Here is a 15,829-nt window from a genome sequence, read left to right on the forward strand (position 1 = left end):
GTTAGTGGCGCCGAGGTGGAGGGGCGGCCTCATGTGTGTCAGCCTGACCCAATCACTATAAAATTCACTTGGGGGATTTTATATTTTAAAAAAATGTTACCTAAGTCCTAGCCCCAAACTCCTGAATCAGAAGCTCCCCCCGTCTGTGTTTGAAAGGCTCTCCCGGAGAACCACTGGATGTAAGGGTGGAAGGGCGATCCCGATTCCTCCACGTCATTGGAGATTGTGGGAAGGGCAATCTGGCCCACCGAACCTTCCAGCTTGTTTTGGGGGCTGCTTCCAGGCACCTGCTGTCCTCATCTCTTTTCAGTGAGTCAAGCACCAATGTCTGAGTTCACTAAGCTGAGTGAGAAGGGGGCCCGGCCCTGGGGGAAGGTGACGAGACAGGAAGAGTCACTGCGACCAGCCCTTCGTAAAGTCCTTCCACGATGACTTCTGTGGCTCTTCCCCACCCTGGGAGTTAGACCAGACAAGGATCATAATCTCCCTTTAACGGATGAGGAAAGTAAAGTTCCAAGTGGTTATAAAAACTCGGTTAAGTGGCAGAGCCAGGTGGGAACCCAGGACTCTGAATTTTTCATAATCACCCCAGGTGGTTCTGCAGCAGGTGGTCCAAGGACCACACCTGGAATGTTTGGCACTGTTCCCTCCCGACTGCTGTCACCCAGCCCTGTCACCCAGCCCTGACCAGCACAAAGCCTGCCGTTGAGGAAGTCACAGTCCTGGGGCAGAAGACAGCATGTGCTAGTGGCTGCCACGGAGGGTGGAAAGGGGTCAGTGCCATAAAGATGACTCGAAGAAACTGCTAGGGGAGTCGAGGATGGAGTACTCACTGCCAGTGGGGGAAATCAAGGAAGTCTTCCTGGAAGATGTGGCGATGAGCTGAACTTGGACAGAGTAAGGCTATTCTGGGTAGAGGGGCCCTGGCAAAAAGAACAGAGGCAAAGGGAAATGTTACAACCTTTTTGGAGGTTGGAGGGGGTCAATGAGATGGGACTTAACAAATAAGGAAGTTCTAAGAAAAGGAAATGAAGCAGAGACAAGGTATACTTGGGTAGTAGAGTCAGACGTTTGGGTACTTGCTAGCCGACCCTAGGACTTGAGCTCCCAGCCTGTGGGGATGCTGGTCCTTGCACACAGCTCCACGGGACCCTGCTAGTTAAGAGTGATCCGCAGCTCTGTGCCAGGAGGCAGAGTGAGCACTTGACATGCCTTGCCTCATTGACTTCACCCCCTTCTTAGGGTGAAGGTACCATTCCCCGCATGTTACAGAGAAGAGATTTAAAGCGTCACATGGCTGTGACACGCAGAGCTGGGATCCAGGTCCGGCTCCCTTGGACCACACTTCGACTACTCTGCTTCCTTGCTTCTCACCCTCTTGGAGGATGAAGACCCTAAAAGCCTCCTGCCCCTTAAATCCTGGGATCTTCTCCATCCTACTGCTTTTCCCCCCACACATTCCAGGGAGTTCTTCTGCTCCCCGCTTCCGTCTCCCCAGAGCAGCCCCCACTGAACAGTCTCTTCAGGTTCTGTACCATGGGATGCCAGATCCCCAGCTCCTCTCTACCTTTTGGTCCCCGGAATAAGCCCACCGTCCTCTTTCCTTCAAGGGCTTACTCCTGTTCTCTGCAAAGACCCAGGCACAGAGGCCATCAGAGTAACAGACACAGACTGAGGACAAAGGTTTAGAGTCTTGCTAAGTGCTCAGAGCCCCGCTCCCTGGTTCCCAGCAGAGATCCCTGTGGATGCCCCCCGAGGAAGAGCCTAGTCATGGGACAAGAGGCCTGAACAGCTTGTCCCAGGTCGCAGAACAGGCCAGGAGCAGAGCCAGGCAGCACAAGCCCCCAGGAAGCAGAGCTGCCTTCTGCTGGCTCCAGTAGCTGCCTTTGTTTGGGATGGAGCTGAGAGATGAGCTCACCCTTCCCTGCTGCCAGAGGAACCAGCACCTGAGGAAGGAACTGGGGGTGGCCTGGCCTCCTCCTGCCAGCTTGCCCTTCCCCGGCAGAAGGCCAGCCCCAGGCTCTTGGCCAACCTTGCCCTGATCTTGCCCATCCCTACTTTGCTGGAGACGCCGGTGATGTCAGCAGAGAGGCAGACATGCACACGTCTGGGTCTGCCCCCAGAAAACTCCTCTCTTCCCAAGACCTTAACCAGAAAGGCCAGAGATAGTCGCCAGCCCCATCTGACCCTCACGGGGCCTTGCGCAGGGCTGCTTCCAGGCACCTGCTGACCTTCCAGGCACCTGCTGACGGTGTCCAGTGACACCGGCGCCAGAGAAGGCCCCAGTGGACTCCTGACCACCGCATGGGCTCCTGGCAGCTCCCCTGCACTTCAAGGTGGCAGGATTGAGCCACAACATGCCTTAGGGCTGGGCAATGAGAGGCAGAGCTCAAATGCCAGAGGTCAAGGCAAGCAAGAGTTTATAACGGGACGGACAGGGGTCAGGACTCTACAACAGCCTGCCAACTCCCTGTCCCTTGTGTTCCTTTCCCAAAGCTGGGGTTACTTAACCCCTCCCCACCCTCAAATCTGGCCTTGCTCTGTCCCAGGCCTGATCCAGAGACTCAGAGGAGTTGGCTTAAGAAAATCTGGTAGCTGGAACCGCATGGGCCTTGTCCTTCCTTTCTGGTCAATGGGCACGTTCCAGGTGCCAAGTGGCCACCTTAGATTTGCTACTAGCAGCTGCTCGGCAGCGTCACGCCCTTCGCACATATCTTATCCAATCCTCACGTGACCCTATGAGGTAGATATGATCTCCTCCTTTTACAGCTCAGGATGTTGAGGCTCAGAGGGGAGACCGACTGGCCAAGTTCACAGCACTGGTGGGCGTAGAGCTGGAGATGAGGGTCCGTCTGGCTCAGGGGCCCACACTCATGAGCACTGTGCCATGTTGCCGCCCCAGCTTCGTGCTCGGGATCCTGTGTCCCACTTTCAGCACCTGGACCTTGTTGTTTCACTCGCATTTGAGTCCCTGCCTTGATCTTGGCCATGGTTCAGTTCTGTCAGGATTGAGGTCTTGCCCAACCGCGCGCTGCCGGCAATCAGGGCCCTGCCTGCACCCGGGCCTCCTGAAGCTGACTGCCTGCCCGCTGCTCCCAGACCTCCCCCTGCTGCTGCTGCTACTCTCTCCCCTGGCTTGGCCCTTTCCATCTCTCACCCAGACCCTTCTCCAGGCTCCAAACCGGCCCCGCTGATGCCCTACCTCTGGTCTCCTTCCCCTCTCCTCCCTCCTCCAGCCACAGCACAGGCAGAGTGACTCATCCCATTGCCACCCCCACTCTTGCCTAAACCCCCCACTGGCTAAGAAGCCAATCCAGATTCCTTTGCGTGGCATCCCAGCCCCACTTGCCAGCCTGGCTGACCTCATCTCTCTCTGCCCTCCCCTCGTGCTTTGTTCAGGAGCCAAGTGGAATGAGCCTGCTTGTCCCTGGGTCTTGTTTACAGCGTCCCCTAGGCCAGGAATGCCACCGCCGCCCCTCCTCCTGCCCTCTGAATCCATTCTCCTGACTAACTTCTTATCTTTCAAGAGTCAACTTAAACTTCACCTTTATGAAGCTTTCCCTGAACATCTTCAAGTTTATATCACGCCTCTCTTCTCAGAATCCTCACTTGACCCTTACAGACATCTATTCAAACACCTGGAAAATGAATATCACTTAGTTGTTTCTCTCTCCAAATCCCCCACTATATGGAGAGTTCCAAAAGGCAGGACTGTGTAGGATTTCCTGGTAGATCCCAGTGTCCAGCACAGGGCCTGACACAAAGCTTTGCTCAGTGTTTGCTGAAGCAATGGATTGATTGATACCTAAGTGGGTGCCCTGGGCACCTCCCCACCCCCCTCTCCACAGGGAATGACCTCTTCCTGGTGGCTGTGCACGAGCTGGGCCACGCGCTGGGACTGGAGCACTCCAACGACCCCAGCGCCATCATGGCGCCCTTCTACCAGTACATGGAGACACACAACTTCAAACTGCCTCAGGATGATCTCCAGGGCATCCAGAAGATCTACGGTGTGTGGCAGGGGAGATGGGGGCCACTGCTCCTTCTTCGGGAATGGACTGTGACTACCTGCCCAAGGGGTTGGGGGGACACTCACATCCTTCTCCATAGCCCCTGTCTGACCTTGAGAGACCTCTGAGGTCTTTGCCTGACCCACTGGGAAACTGTGGGGAGGGTCTGAGCTGCCAAAAGTGAGCGGAATTCCACTCACTCCCTCTTCTCTACCTCCTCCCCCTCCATACACCTCCATCTTGCCTCCTGTAGTGCACTCTCAAGGGGACCCCCACCTCTAGTCAAGAGATTCTTAAACAAGAAAAAAATGAGAAGCTAGACTGGTATCTTGGTAAGATAGGAAAGGCCTCCCTCCCAGTTCTCTGTTCACACTGGTATATGAAGGTCTTGTTCTTACCAAGTCAATTGAGAGGGGAAGACCAGAGATACTGGGGCAAATGCCCAGGAGTTTAGCACAGGCCGCCTCAGGCCCCAGGCTATGAAGCCCGGGAGGAGGGCTCCCTCTGGAGGCCCTGAGTTTCTCACAGAACAGGGGGCCCCCCCGTCAGAACCATGGAGGATGGGCAGGATCTCTCTACCAGGGAGCAGTAGCAGAAGCGAAGACAGGGCAGAGCAGGGGAGGGGAGGAACTAGAAGTATTTTGAAAGTAGAATGGACAGGATTTGCTGAGAGATCAAACATGTGGCTGAGAGTCAAGGACAACACCAAGATTCCTGGCTTTTCTAACTGTGAGGCAATAGGATTTACCAGTCTGTTGCTCAGAGGTCTGGGCTGGGATATTGATTTGGAATCCCTGGTGTCCAATGTATAACCACGAGCCATGTGTGACTGTTGAAATTTAAATTTATATTAATTTGAATAAAATTAAAATTTCAGTTCCTCTATCACACGAACAACTAGTCACTCATTTCAACTGCTCCACAGCCACATATGGCTGGAGGCTACTGTATTGGACGGTACCCATAGAAACCAGTTCTGCCATCACAGAACATCCTACTGGACAGCCCCAACATAGAGGGTCTTGAAAGCCATGAACCCGGATGAGGTCACTTAGGGTGGTGATGCTTAACTAGGGGTCTCATTGGAATTACCTTGGAATTTCAGTAAAAAGTGCCCACATTCTCAGAGATTGGGTTCTGATTGGTCTGGGCTGCCTTCTGAGCATCAAGCATTTTAAAAAATCTCTCCAAGTGATCCTAATACACTGCCCAAGTGAGAAAACTGTCCCGGGGACAAAAACAGAAAGAAGAGGATCCAGGAGCACTCCAAACGTTAGAGTAGGGTCGGTGAGGAAAAGCTACCAGCAAAGGAGGTAGAGAAGCAACAGCCCGTGAAGTAGAAAGAAAGCCAAGTCAGTACGGGCTCCTGGAAAAGTGCTTCTCTCATCTTGCTGCTCCTGGCATCATCTGAGAGCCTGAAGAAATGCAGAATGGCAAGCCTCACCCTAGACCCTCTCGAGTCATAATCCGCATTTTCTCAAGATCTCTGGATAATCTGGATGCACATCAAAGTTTGAGTCAGTAACCCTTGGATTTGGCAGCATGGAGGTCACTGTAGATCTTGACAGACAGGGCGGACACTGTCTTGGAGCAGGGTAAAGAGGGAAGGGGAGACAGAGTGAGGCCAGCATGTGTGGAGGGGGCAGAGGAAGACGGTATGGGACACTGAGCCTCAGAAAGGACATGCTCTCTCTTACAACAGAAGAGAAGAAGAGAAGATACCGGATTTGCAGGTGGAAAGATAAGAGCCCCATTTAATGGCTCTTTCCATCTATGTTCTCAAAGATTGGGGGAGGAGGAAAAAAATGGGAGAAGGAACAGGGGGCTGGAGGGTGACAGACCCCAGGGCTGCCTGGGTGGTGATGAGGCACGGGCACTGGGAGGCCCTGTCTAAGATGCAGCCCCTCTCTCCAGGACCTCCAGCTGAGCCCCTGGAGCCCACGAGACCACTCCCCACGCTCCCCGTCCGCAGGATCCACTCACCGAGTGAGAGGAAGCACGAGCGCCAGCCCAGGCCCCCTCGGCCGCCCCTGGGGGACCGGCCATCCACACCGGGTGCCAAACCCAACATCTGTGATGGCAACTTCAACACGGTGGCACTCTTCCGAGGCGAGATGTTTGTGTTCAAGGTAGGGTCAGTCCACTGGCAACACCCAGATGGTCCCCTTCCCACTCATTCCCCCTCGTGAAGCAGGAGAAGGCTGATGCTCTGGGGTTCAGCCTGCTTTGGGCTTGAACAGCAGCTGGCCCAGTGGCCAGGACATGGGGTCCCTTTCTGGTGCTGCCGGGTGATTGGACTTGTTTCCAAGAGGGAGGCGGGTAGACTGGTGATCCTACACCTTCCCAGGGGTTAATGCTGGGGGAAAGTGCTGGAGGCCTGCTTCTGGTTAGTAACTGTGAGCAAGTCACCTCCCTTCTCTGGACCTCAGTTTCTCCGTCTGAAAGCTGGGAGTCATTCCCCTAATGAAGGGTGTATGAAGATCAAATGGGTGCACGGCCGTGAAGACAGCAATTTGGAGTCACGGCTGGCACGGTGGTGGCTGAGTCTGTCACCAGATCCCACCAGAGTTGAGGGTCCTGTACCAAGGGATGCCTGATAGGAAGCTGGCCTAGACTCCATCTTGTCACTTGTCCTGTTCCTGTCACTTCAGCCATGGGCCGACCCGGGGCCAGCCTGTTTGGTGGGTGTGTTGTAGATTTTGAGGCAGTGTTTGGAAGGCAGGATTTCAATTAGGAAGTACCTCTGGGATCAAAATCTGTGGGAAGGAGGGAAAGAAGCAAGCTAGGCCTGTTGCAGAGTTGGCCACCCCCACAGGGAGTTCTGGAGCTAGAATGGCCCATCAGAGTCATCCCACATTGGGCCCTCCACTTCATTCAGTCACTGGATGAGAAGGGGTATGACCTTGGGGGAGCTCTCTAAAGCTAAGGCCATCCCCAGAGAAGCTGGCAGTTGAAAACAGCCGCTGACCACACCCTGGGCCACCAGGGCAACAGGCCCTCCACTGAAAGCGATCTGGCCACCATGTCTCCGTCACACTGGGTGGTTGTGGGGACTGCCCACTCCTCTCAGGGAGTTCTCCCAGCAAGCTCTGAGTACCAAGCTAGAATCCGGTAACATGGGTCGACGCCAATCCTGCCTCTCACAGAGTAGCTCTAGGAAAGTCGCTTGGCCTTCCTTAAGACTTGGAATATCTCAAATCTACTTAACAATAGATTATGAAAGTCAAACTAAGGTTTAAAAAACTCAGTGTGAAAGTACTTTGTAAAACACCTTAAAAAAAAAAACCTTTTCTAGTTTTTGTGCCATCATTTACATATGACCTTCATCCTTCTGCACTCTGATACCCCACCGAACGGCTCCTCAGCAAGTCTAGGTTTTATCATCCCCGTTCACACACGAGAAAACTGAGCTCCTGGTAGGTTATAGGCCTTGCCCAGACTGCCTACCGGCCACTGGCGCTGCACAGGCCCAGGACACTAGTTGAAGAAGAGGGCTTTGATCAGACTCCTGGCCTACTGAGCTGCCATTCATTTAACATCAACTGTGTGCCCCTGCTGTTCTTGGCACTTTACCCATCATCTCTCATCTGATCCCCATTGTTACCCCCGTTTGTAGATGAGGTGCTTAAAGTCTGTGCTCACGGTCATGCAGCTCTGAATGGAGGAACCTGAATTCACACCCAGGTCTTGAGAGATGCCCACAGTTTGCTTCCCAGGGTCCTTGCCCTGCTGGGTGGAGCCAGCTGGCAAGGGGGGCACTCTGCCCAGGCTCAGTGGCCAGCCTGGGGAGTGGCCGCTGAGGTCAGTGACTCTCTGCTGCCCTCATGTGGCCACACCAGGCCCGGCATCATCCCTTTCAGGTCCTCCACACCTCATCCCTGCACCAGGCCGGTCTGCTGTCTGTCTCATGGCCCCATGCTGTCTGTCTCAGGCAGCAAGAGCCATCAGGAGGCTTATATGAAGAGAGTTCACAGGCATCTTGTCTTCCTCACAGGGCACTGGAATCTAGAAGCAGCAGATGGACAGACATCATGGAGGGTTGCAGGGCTGGGCCCAGGGGAAGCTTTTGGGTTACTGAGGCTTGAGCCCCAGGGCTGAGACCACTAGATTGAGGCAGGGCCTGCCATACCTTTCCCCCACCCCTCACCTCCAGGATCGCTGGTTCTGGCGCCTGCGCAATAACCGGGTGCAAGAGGGCTACCCGATGCAGATCGAGCAGTTCTGGAAGGGTCTGCCCGCCCGCATAGATGCAGCCTATGAAAGGGCCGACGGGAGATTTGTCTTCTTCAAAGGTAATACAGCCTGTGCTGAGGGACAGTTCCCTGACCTTCTTGGGACCCCCTTTCCCATCTGTACACAGGAAGAGGTGGGGTGAGGAGCAGGTGCCCCCCAAGAGCCCCTCTGGCCCTAACAGAGACACTGACTTCTGACAGGGCAGATCCCTGCAGGCAGGCGAAGCACAGTCTGGGGGAATCAAGTCACGAAGAGATTGTGGAGGGTCTGTGTGCCCAAGCTGGTGGGATAACAAGGCTCAGCTACACTGGGTGGTCCAGGTGCCTGAAGACCACGCGGGGCTCCATGGGAGGCCATCCCAGCAGTTCTGTAAGAGGTGGCTGGGAGGCGGTCACAGAGGCTGCAGAAGCCAGGGCAGGGGGCAGGGGGAGCTAGCGTGTGCGGCCTGCCCACTCAGAGCTAGGTGGTTTCACTTCCATTATCCTGAGGTGGGCCCAGCCCCAGAAGGGTAAGAGACAGTTAGTGAGAAGTGAGGCAGGCAGTCCAAGGGGAAGGGACAGCTTGGGTAACAGAGTCGTGGTGTGGGAATGAGCGCGTACACCGGAAGAGCTTAGACTGACTGACCACGGAGCCCCACGTCGGACAGCCGTGAGCGGTGACCTGGAAAGGACAGTGGGGGAGAGTCCTGAGGAGCCTTGGTTACAGCAGAATGCGGTCTTGACCTGTTAGAGCAATGCTGGAAGTTCACAGGACGTTTCTGAGTAGTGGAGAGCCAGCGGGCAGGTAGCAATCCAATAGGTCAGAGGTGGGGAGGCCATTTCTGAGTCAGTTGCCGGAGGGAAGGAGACGGAGTCGATGAGGCCCGCACCGGGGAGGACTAGTGAGGCCAGAGTGGGGAGAGCTAAAAGATGCAAAAGGCCTCATAAGAGGCTGAACACTGAGAGGAAAAGGAAAGAGAGGGTCAAAGGTGATGCTAGGGCTTCTTGTTGGGGAACTGGGAGGCAGAAAGGTGATGAGGGAGGCGATGAGGAACTCTAGGAAGCAGATGTGGAAATGCCCAGAGGCTGGGATCAGGGTTCCTGGGTCTGGGGCTCAGGTCCGATGGGAGTCGCTATGAACCTGCAGAGCTGGGTGTCACTGGTGAAAGGTGAGGGAGTCCTAATATGTGTGAAGCCACAGGAGTGGCTGAGGACGCCCCAGAGGAGAGGAGCAGGTCACCTGAGCCAACAGCAGGGTGGGGGATGGAGGCTGGGCAGCGTGGGTCCAGCTGCCCAGGATCTACAGTGACTGGCTTCTGGCTCCCATCCTCTGCCAGGGCCAAGGGGCTTCAGTCTCCCACAGAGGACCTCAAGCAGACCTTAGCTGCTTCCCCCTGACACTCTGGCTCATGAATGACTTTAGTTCTGGAAGATAGACCCGTGGCACTAGCTGCCACCTCTGGCCCCATGTGACTGGGGAAGGCTGATCCTGGGCTTCTCTTGGCTACAGGTGACAAGTACTGGGTGTTTAAGGAGGTGACGGTGGAGCCTGGGTACCCCCACAGCCTAGGAGAGCTGGGGAGCTGTCTTCCCCGAGAAGGCATCGATACGGCTCTGCGCTGGGAACCCGTGGGCAAGACCTACTTTTTCAAAGGTGAACGGTACTGGCGCTACAGCGAGGAGAGGCGGGCCACGGACCCTGGCTACCCCAAGCCCATCACTGTGTGGAAGGGCATCCCACAGGCTCCGCAGGGGGCCTTCATCAGCAAGGAAGGATGTACGTAAGAGCGTGGCGGTGTAGGGGGTGGGCTGGTTTTATGTGGGTCTCAACAGGGTCCATGGGCATACTCTCAGGGTACCCAGATTTGAGAAAGGTGCCTGATGGTAAAGACAACAGCCTCATGTCTAACCCTTTCTCTTCCCAGCTACCAAGTCATACCTCTCATCCGTAGGGATGACTCACATTTTATGTTTCCACAGACTGCCTTCACCCCTTCGGATAGCATTTCTCAAATAGTGATCCTCAGATGTACTCTAGGGGTTCCTCGAGTTTTCAGATCTGAAAAAGCAATGATGGATACGGGTGCTTTCAAAGGTGCTTGTGTAATGAGGCTTGAGGGCAGGCAGATGGAAGGAGAAGCCTTTTATATTTATGAGACATTTCCAAAGCTCCTCCTGGAGGCCAGGCTGGGAGCTCCCCATCAGACTAGGAGCTTCTCAAGAGGAGGGACTGGGTGTTGCCCAGTGCAGAGTGGGAGTGCATGGATGTTTGTTCAATAAATTTCCCCTGATCTGGGACTCTGGGGCCTGGCTGGCTTCCTGTCCCACCTCCGCCACTTCCTAGGAGTTTGGGCAAAACATGTTTTCCCAGCATCCTCATCTGTCAAATGGGGATAATAATGGTACCTACCTCGCAGGCACTTCTTAAGAATTAAATATGATAAATTAAGTGGAGCTCTTAGACACACACCTAGTACATGGTCCCTACCGCATGCGTTCTAGCTGTTGTCATCATGGCCATCATCAACTTCTTGTTGGCGTGTTTTATGTTATGTAGAATGGCAGGAGTCATTCAGTTACTCCACAAGAATTACTGAGCGTCAGCCTGCGTGGGAGAGCTGGGGAAGTAGCAGGGAATAAGCCTTGCATTGCATCCCTGGCTCCCAGTCTAGAGGCAGAAAACAGCTAAGGTGGCAACAAATGCTCTAAGGGAAGGGAATGCGGTGGGAAGGCTGGGGGGTTGGGGGGAAAGGCTCTCCAAGGAGATGTCACCGGTAAGAAAGCCAAAAGTCTCAGGGGCAGAGCTGCTACTTGGTGTCTCTCCTGTGTACCTGATGCTTTACACACATGGTCTCGCTTTCTGGGAGCCTCAGAGACAGGTGACATCAAGGACTTTGGCCAATGAAAGTCCCAGGGCATGGGGGTGCTGGCCAATAGGAGAGTCCGAATGAGTTGCTTTGTTGTCTCTAGACTGGCTGGGCCCTGAGGATGTTGTGGCTGCCCAGCACCGCCCCCCCCCCCACCTCCTTTCTTTCCAGGCCCTTCCCCAGCAGGGTCCCAGAGACCCTGACTCTGTGTTGTGATGTGTGACAAGCCAAAGAAAACCCATGATTACTGTGACAAAGTGGTGTCTGCCGTCAACAAAAGAAGTCTTGCTCCCCACCCCCCCTTGCCTTAGGCAGGAGCTGGGCTGAGGCTCCAGAGCTAAGAGGGCAGCTGTCCAAGCCATAGTGTGAGAGACAAGGGGGTGGGGGGTGGGGGGAATGTGATGGCCCTGTGACCCAAAGCTAAGGCAGAGAGGCACAAACTGGGACTTACTACACTTACTACTTAAAGCCCCTCAGTGGCTTCCCAGCACCTCTGAGATGACGGGCTGGGCTGCCCCAGGTCCTGGGCACACCCCTCTGCAACTGTATGGGTCATACTCCGTGGCCCTGCCGCACTGTGTGCAGAGTGTGTGAGCACTGCCCTCTCCCCACCTCCAGGCCTTGCAACGTGCCGCTCCCACCCCTCCTTCAGAGCTCCTCTTGGACTCCAGGGTGGGAGAGGTGCCCTTCCTCGATGCTGCCCTCTCGCCATGGGTCAGAGCAGGTGCGGGGAAGTGTCTGGGAGTGATGCTGGGCCCTGTTTCTGCAGATTACACCTACTTCTACAAGGGCCGGGACTACTGGAAGTTTGACAACCAGAAACTGAGCGTGGAGCCAGGCTACCCACGCAACATCCTGCGTGACTGGATGGGCTGCAACCAGAAGGAGGTGGAACGGCGGAAGGAGCGGCGGCTGCCCCAGGACGATGTGGACATCATGGTGACTATCAACGACGTCCCAGGCTCTGTGAATGCCGTGGCTGTGGTCATCCCCTGCATCCTGTCCCTCTGCATCCTGGTGCTGGTCTACACCATCTTCCAGTTCAAGAACAAGGCAGGCCCTCAGCCTGTCACCTACTATAAGCGGCCAGTCCAGGAGTGGGTGTGAGCAGCCCAGAGCCCTCTCTGTCCACTCGGTCTGGCCAGCCAGGCCCTTCCTCATCAGGGTCTGAGGGGCAGCTCTGGCCACTGCCCACGGGGGCCAGCAGGGCCCTAGGCCAGGGGTCATGCAGCTGAAGTGGTAGGTACATTGGCCTAGGCTGAGCGTGGGGCGGGGAGTGGTGGTGGCTGTGCCCCAGGGTGGGTGTCTGGCACCCAGCTGCCAGCTTTCTGTCCTGGGTAAACTGCTCCCTACCCAAGGGAATAGGCCAGGCCCCATCAGGAGGTAGGGACCATGCCAGGAGGAGGCCCTGTGGTCACTGAATCCTGTGGTACCAATGAGGCACCACAGCTCCGTTCCTGGCTGGGCCCAGCACCTTCTGTGGAAGCCAGCACTAGCACTCTCAGCCCCATCTGGGAGATGCCACCGATCCCGGTCCCCCTTTGCCAACACCTGCTGGTCAGATGTCCCCCCACCCCTACCCCGACCCCACTGTCCTCCAAGGCTACAAGACCCCTGCTGCAAACACGGTGGGCAACAAGCCTGGGTTTCCCCTGCTGGCATTCAGCAGATCCCTCAGGAAACCTGCTCCACGCATCAGGGTCTCCTCTGAGACCTAAGATTTAGGGTCACATGTTGCAGGCAGTGTTGTGGCCCAGCTGGGTCTGACAAGGACCCAGCTGTCATGTCGTGAATATTTAAATGTCCTGTCACTACTGTTTTAAAAGTCCCATTCTGCAAAGGCTGCTTGAGGCGTTAGGTGAATTAGAGGTGACTATCTTGGTGATGAGGCCAGCGTGGCCGGCCCTTCCCCAGGAGATAAGGACCAAGGTGCTGCTAAGACCACTCTAGTGCCCAGACACCCCAAGAGCTGGATTCGGCTCATGAGGCTAAAGGGCTGGGGCAGGAGCTGACCCTGTTTCTGGAGGCTGATCTGAGTTGTGACCACCCTCCACTCCCCTGTCCCTCTTTCCTACTCCCCTAGGCCCTGGCCCTGTTGCTTACAGTCTGGGGCTCAGCCCGACTAGTTAGGTGTGGTCCGGGGCTCAGTCTGACTAATTAGGTGCACAGAAAAGGCTCCAGGCCAACATTCTCATGGCTTTGGAGTAACAGGCCCAGGGGAGCCTTCTGAAGTGTTCAGGGCCCACACCCCTAGCTACCTTGAGGCCAACTCGACCTCTCAGCCTGGAAGCAGTGTTTATACAAGCTTCGCCCTTGCTGACCCAGCTCACTGGGCCCATCTTCCTGCACTGCTCTTTGGAAAAGGGCACCCCCAACTGGTAGCAGTCCCACTGCTAGGGGCCAACACTTCACTGTCTGGCAGGACATCCTAGGGCTCAGCTTGTCTCTCTCCAACTGAGTAGAGACAGCCCCCTTTGTCACTGAAGAGCCCTAGGAAAGGCCCATGGGTTCAGTGGTGCCCACTGGCTCTCTGCCAAAGCCAAAAGGATGTATCAGTCCTCAGGGTGCTGGCAGAGCCTCAGAAGCCATCCTGGCCCTCTGAGCCTGCATGGGCCTTGCCCCTACCCTGTGGCCTCTGGGCTTTGGGTTGGCTTAACCTGTAGCAGACAGGGACTACTGTTGCCCTGGGAGCTGTCTTCAGCAAAATCTCTCTTGTCCCAGAGGCCACCTATGTGGGTCCACTGTATTCCTTGTCATCATCCTTCTGTTTTTTCTCATTTTGGCCAAGGGCGGGCTCCCTGGGGCGGGTGGGGAACAACTGCAGAGGTATTAGCAATTCATAGGTTTGTATAGTGTTTTATACTTTGCGAAGCACTTTATTAGCTCATACCTGTCCACTCACATGAAACTCGTGTAGGCCCTGGGAAGCCTAGGGTACCTCTCACCGTGCCCTCAAATGAAGCACAGAGAGGTTGTTTCTCACCCAGGTCATCATCGGGTGGGCTGGCTGGGCTTTGGGTCCCCACCTATGGATGCCTCTAGGGTCCAAGATGAGATCAGAAGGGTCTCTTTTATCCATCTCTTCCTGGCCTCCCTTCTCCCCTTCTAGGTCCCCCTCCACTCCTCAGGTTGGTGCTCTCACTTCTTGAAAGCTCTAGGCTCCCCAGGCTCCCCATTGGCTCCTGGTACTACCGAGGCCAGCTGAGAAAGAGCAGGAGATGGAGGCAGGCAGAGCAGGCTGCAGACGTGAGGGATGCAGGGCCAGGCCCAGAGAGGGCTCAGCCTGGAGGCTTCCAATCTCGGATTCTCCTGTCTTGTGGTCATCTGTTTGTCCATCACCCCAGGACAGGGCAGACAGACAGAGGGGCACAGCACTGGGGACCCCAGAGCCCAGCTTCCCTCGGCCTGGGGAACATCACAGCATTTCAGTGTCGGTCACATTTTAAACTGATCAGCCTTTGTATAATGTTTTTTAAATCATTTCTAAATAAAACAAAAATACAGAGTGTGTTGTTTCCCTGGGATGTGGGAACAAGGATCAGGTTCTGGGAGTGGCCTTAAGAAGCTTCTGGGAGAAGTGGAACAAGGTGCTTTGGGGTGTCTGGGAACTGTCCCGTGCATCTCATCTCCCAGCCCAGCAATCAGATGTCTCCCTTTTCCAGAAGGCCGGCCCTGCGGGCCCAGGGTTACTGGGGTTCCAGGAACAGAGCCTAATAATGCCTCACTAGGATCCAGAATGACAGAGCAACTTCCCCCAGGAGGGGCACCGGGAGGGTCACTGTGGCTAGGTCTTCTCTGAAGGCAAGGCACGTGGTGCCATAACCAAAGACAAAAGCAAAAGTCAGGTTCTCAGCAATAAAGGACAGATGACAGGAGGTCAGGTCAGCAGTCTTGGGGTTTTACCAGGAGTCCTGACCTGGTTTGGGAAGCCAGTGCTGGGGAGGGCTGCCCAGGACCCAGACCGCTGAAGAAGCTACGGGGTAGGGTGAGCACGAAGGTTTGAGCTGGTTTGGGTTCAGGCTGAGAAGCGAACAAATTCGGGAGGAGCTAGAGGCAAGCCGGTGCCCCATTCATGGTCCTCCGTGACCTCCTCGAACTCTCCGAGCGTCTCCTGGGCACCGGGGGTGGAAAGAGACCACGAGAGACGAACCAGGTGAGGCGAACAGAACGACAGTTGGCGGCGGGCGGTAACTGCGGAGGGTGGCTTGTCAGTACCAGGAGGTGCAGGCGATGAGGAAGCGCACATCGTCCAGCGGCCCCCAGGGACCAGGTTCAGGCGGGGGCCGCTCAGGGGCCTCGGGCGCCCGGGGCTGGGGTGGGGGTGGGGGTGGGGGTTGGGGCTGGGGCTGGGGCTGCACCTGCTCCGGGGCGCCCTGGCCGCCGCTCAGCCGAGAGCCCATGGTCTGCAAAGAGAGGCCGTCAGGCGTGGGCCGGCCGCATGCCACCCCGTCTCCCCGCCCCGCTCCAGCCCAGCCCAGCCCTCACCTCGAGCCGCGAGAGCCACGGGTGTTCGGGATCCCAGCGCCGGCGACTGCGCTCCGCCGGCAGCGTAGCGACGCCGGAAGGGGCTGGCGTCGTGGCGTCACCGAGTGCGCCGGCCCCACCCTCAGACCTCCGCTTCACACCCCGGGGGCGGGCCCGACAGACCCAACCCCACCCACCAGCCCCCGGCCAATGCCGCTCCAGCGTCCCGGGGCCCCGCCCCGCACACCGCCCGGAGACACAAGTGACTCCTCCTCCG

The 15,829-nt window shown here is 56.2% G+C and overlaps 2 protein-coding genes across 2 annotated transcripts in view; one reads left to right on the forward strand and one right to left on the reverse strand.

The window, feature by feature from the left end:
* MMP24 (matrix metallopeptidase 24) overlaps positions 1-14,593 on the forward strand; it is a 47,880-nt gene extending 33,287 nt beyond the window's left edge. Inside the window, exons 6-10 of the mRNA XM_045980573.1 lie at positions 3,849-4,010; positions 5,925-6,139; positions 8,164-8,302; positions 9,732-9,998; positions 11,858-14,593. Of these exons, the coding sequence (XP_045836529.1) occupies positions 3,849-4,010; positions 5,925-6,139; positions 8,164-8,302; positions 9,732-9,998; positions 11,858-12,195 (1,121 nt within the window). The 3' untranslated portion in view covers positions 12,196-14,593. The remainder of the gene's footprint in view (positions 1-3,848; positions 4,011-5,924; positions 6,140-8,163; positions 8,303-9,731; positions 9,999-11,857) is intronic.
* On the reverse strand, positions 13,935-15,692 carry MMP24OS (MMP24 opposite strand). The gene is made up of 2 exons (XM_045981062.1): positions 15,574-15,692; positions 13,935-15,491 (listed from the first exon to the last, which is right to left on the reverse strand). The coding sequence occupies exon 2, from the start codon at positions 15,486-15,488 to the stop codon at positions 15,297-15,299; it is 192 nt and encodes a 63-aa protein (XP_045837018.1). The 5' UTR covers positions 15,489-15,491; positions 15,574-15,692; the 3' UTR covers positions 13,935-15,296.
* Positions 15,693-15,829: the final 137 nt, after the last annotated feature.

This window comes from Meles meles, chromosome 16 (assembly GCF_922984935.1).
Source record: "Meles meles chromosome 16, mMelMel3.1 paternal haplotype, whole genome shotgun sequence".
In the NCBI taxonomy this organism is placed as follows: Eukaryota; Metazoa; Chordata; class Mammalia; order Carnivora; family Mustelidae; genus Meles; species Meles meles.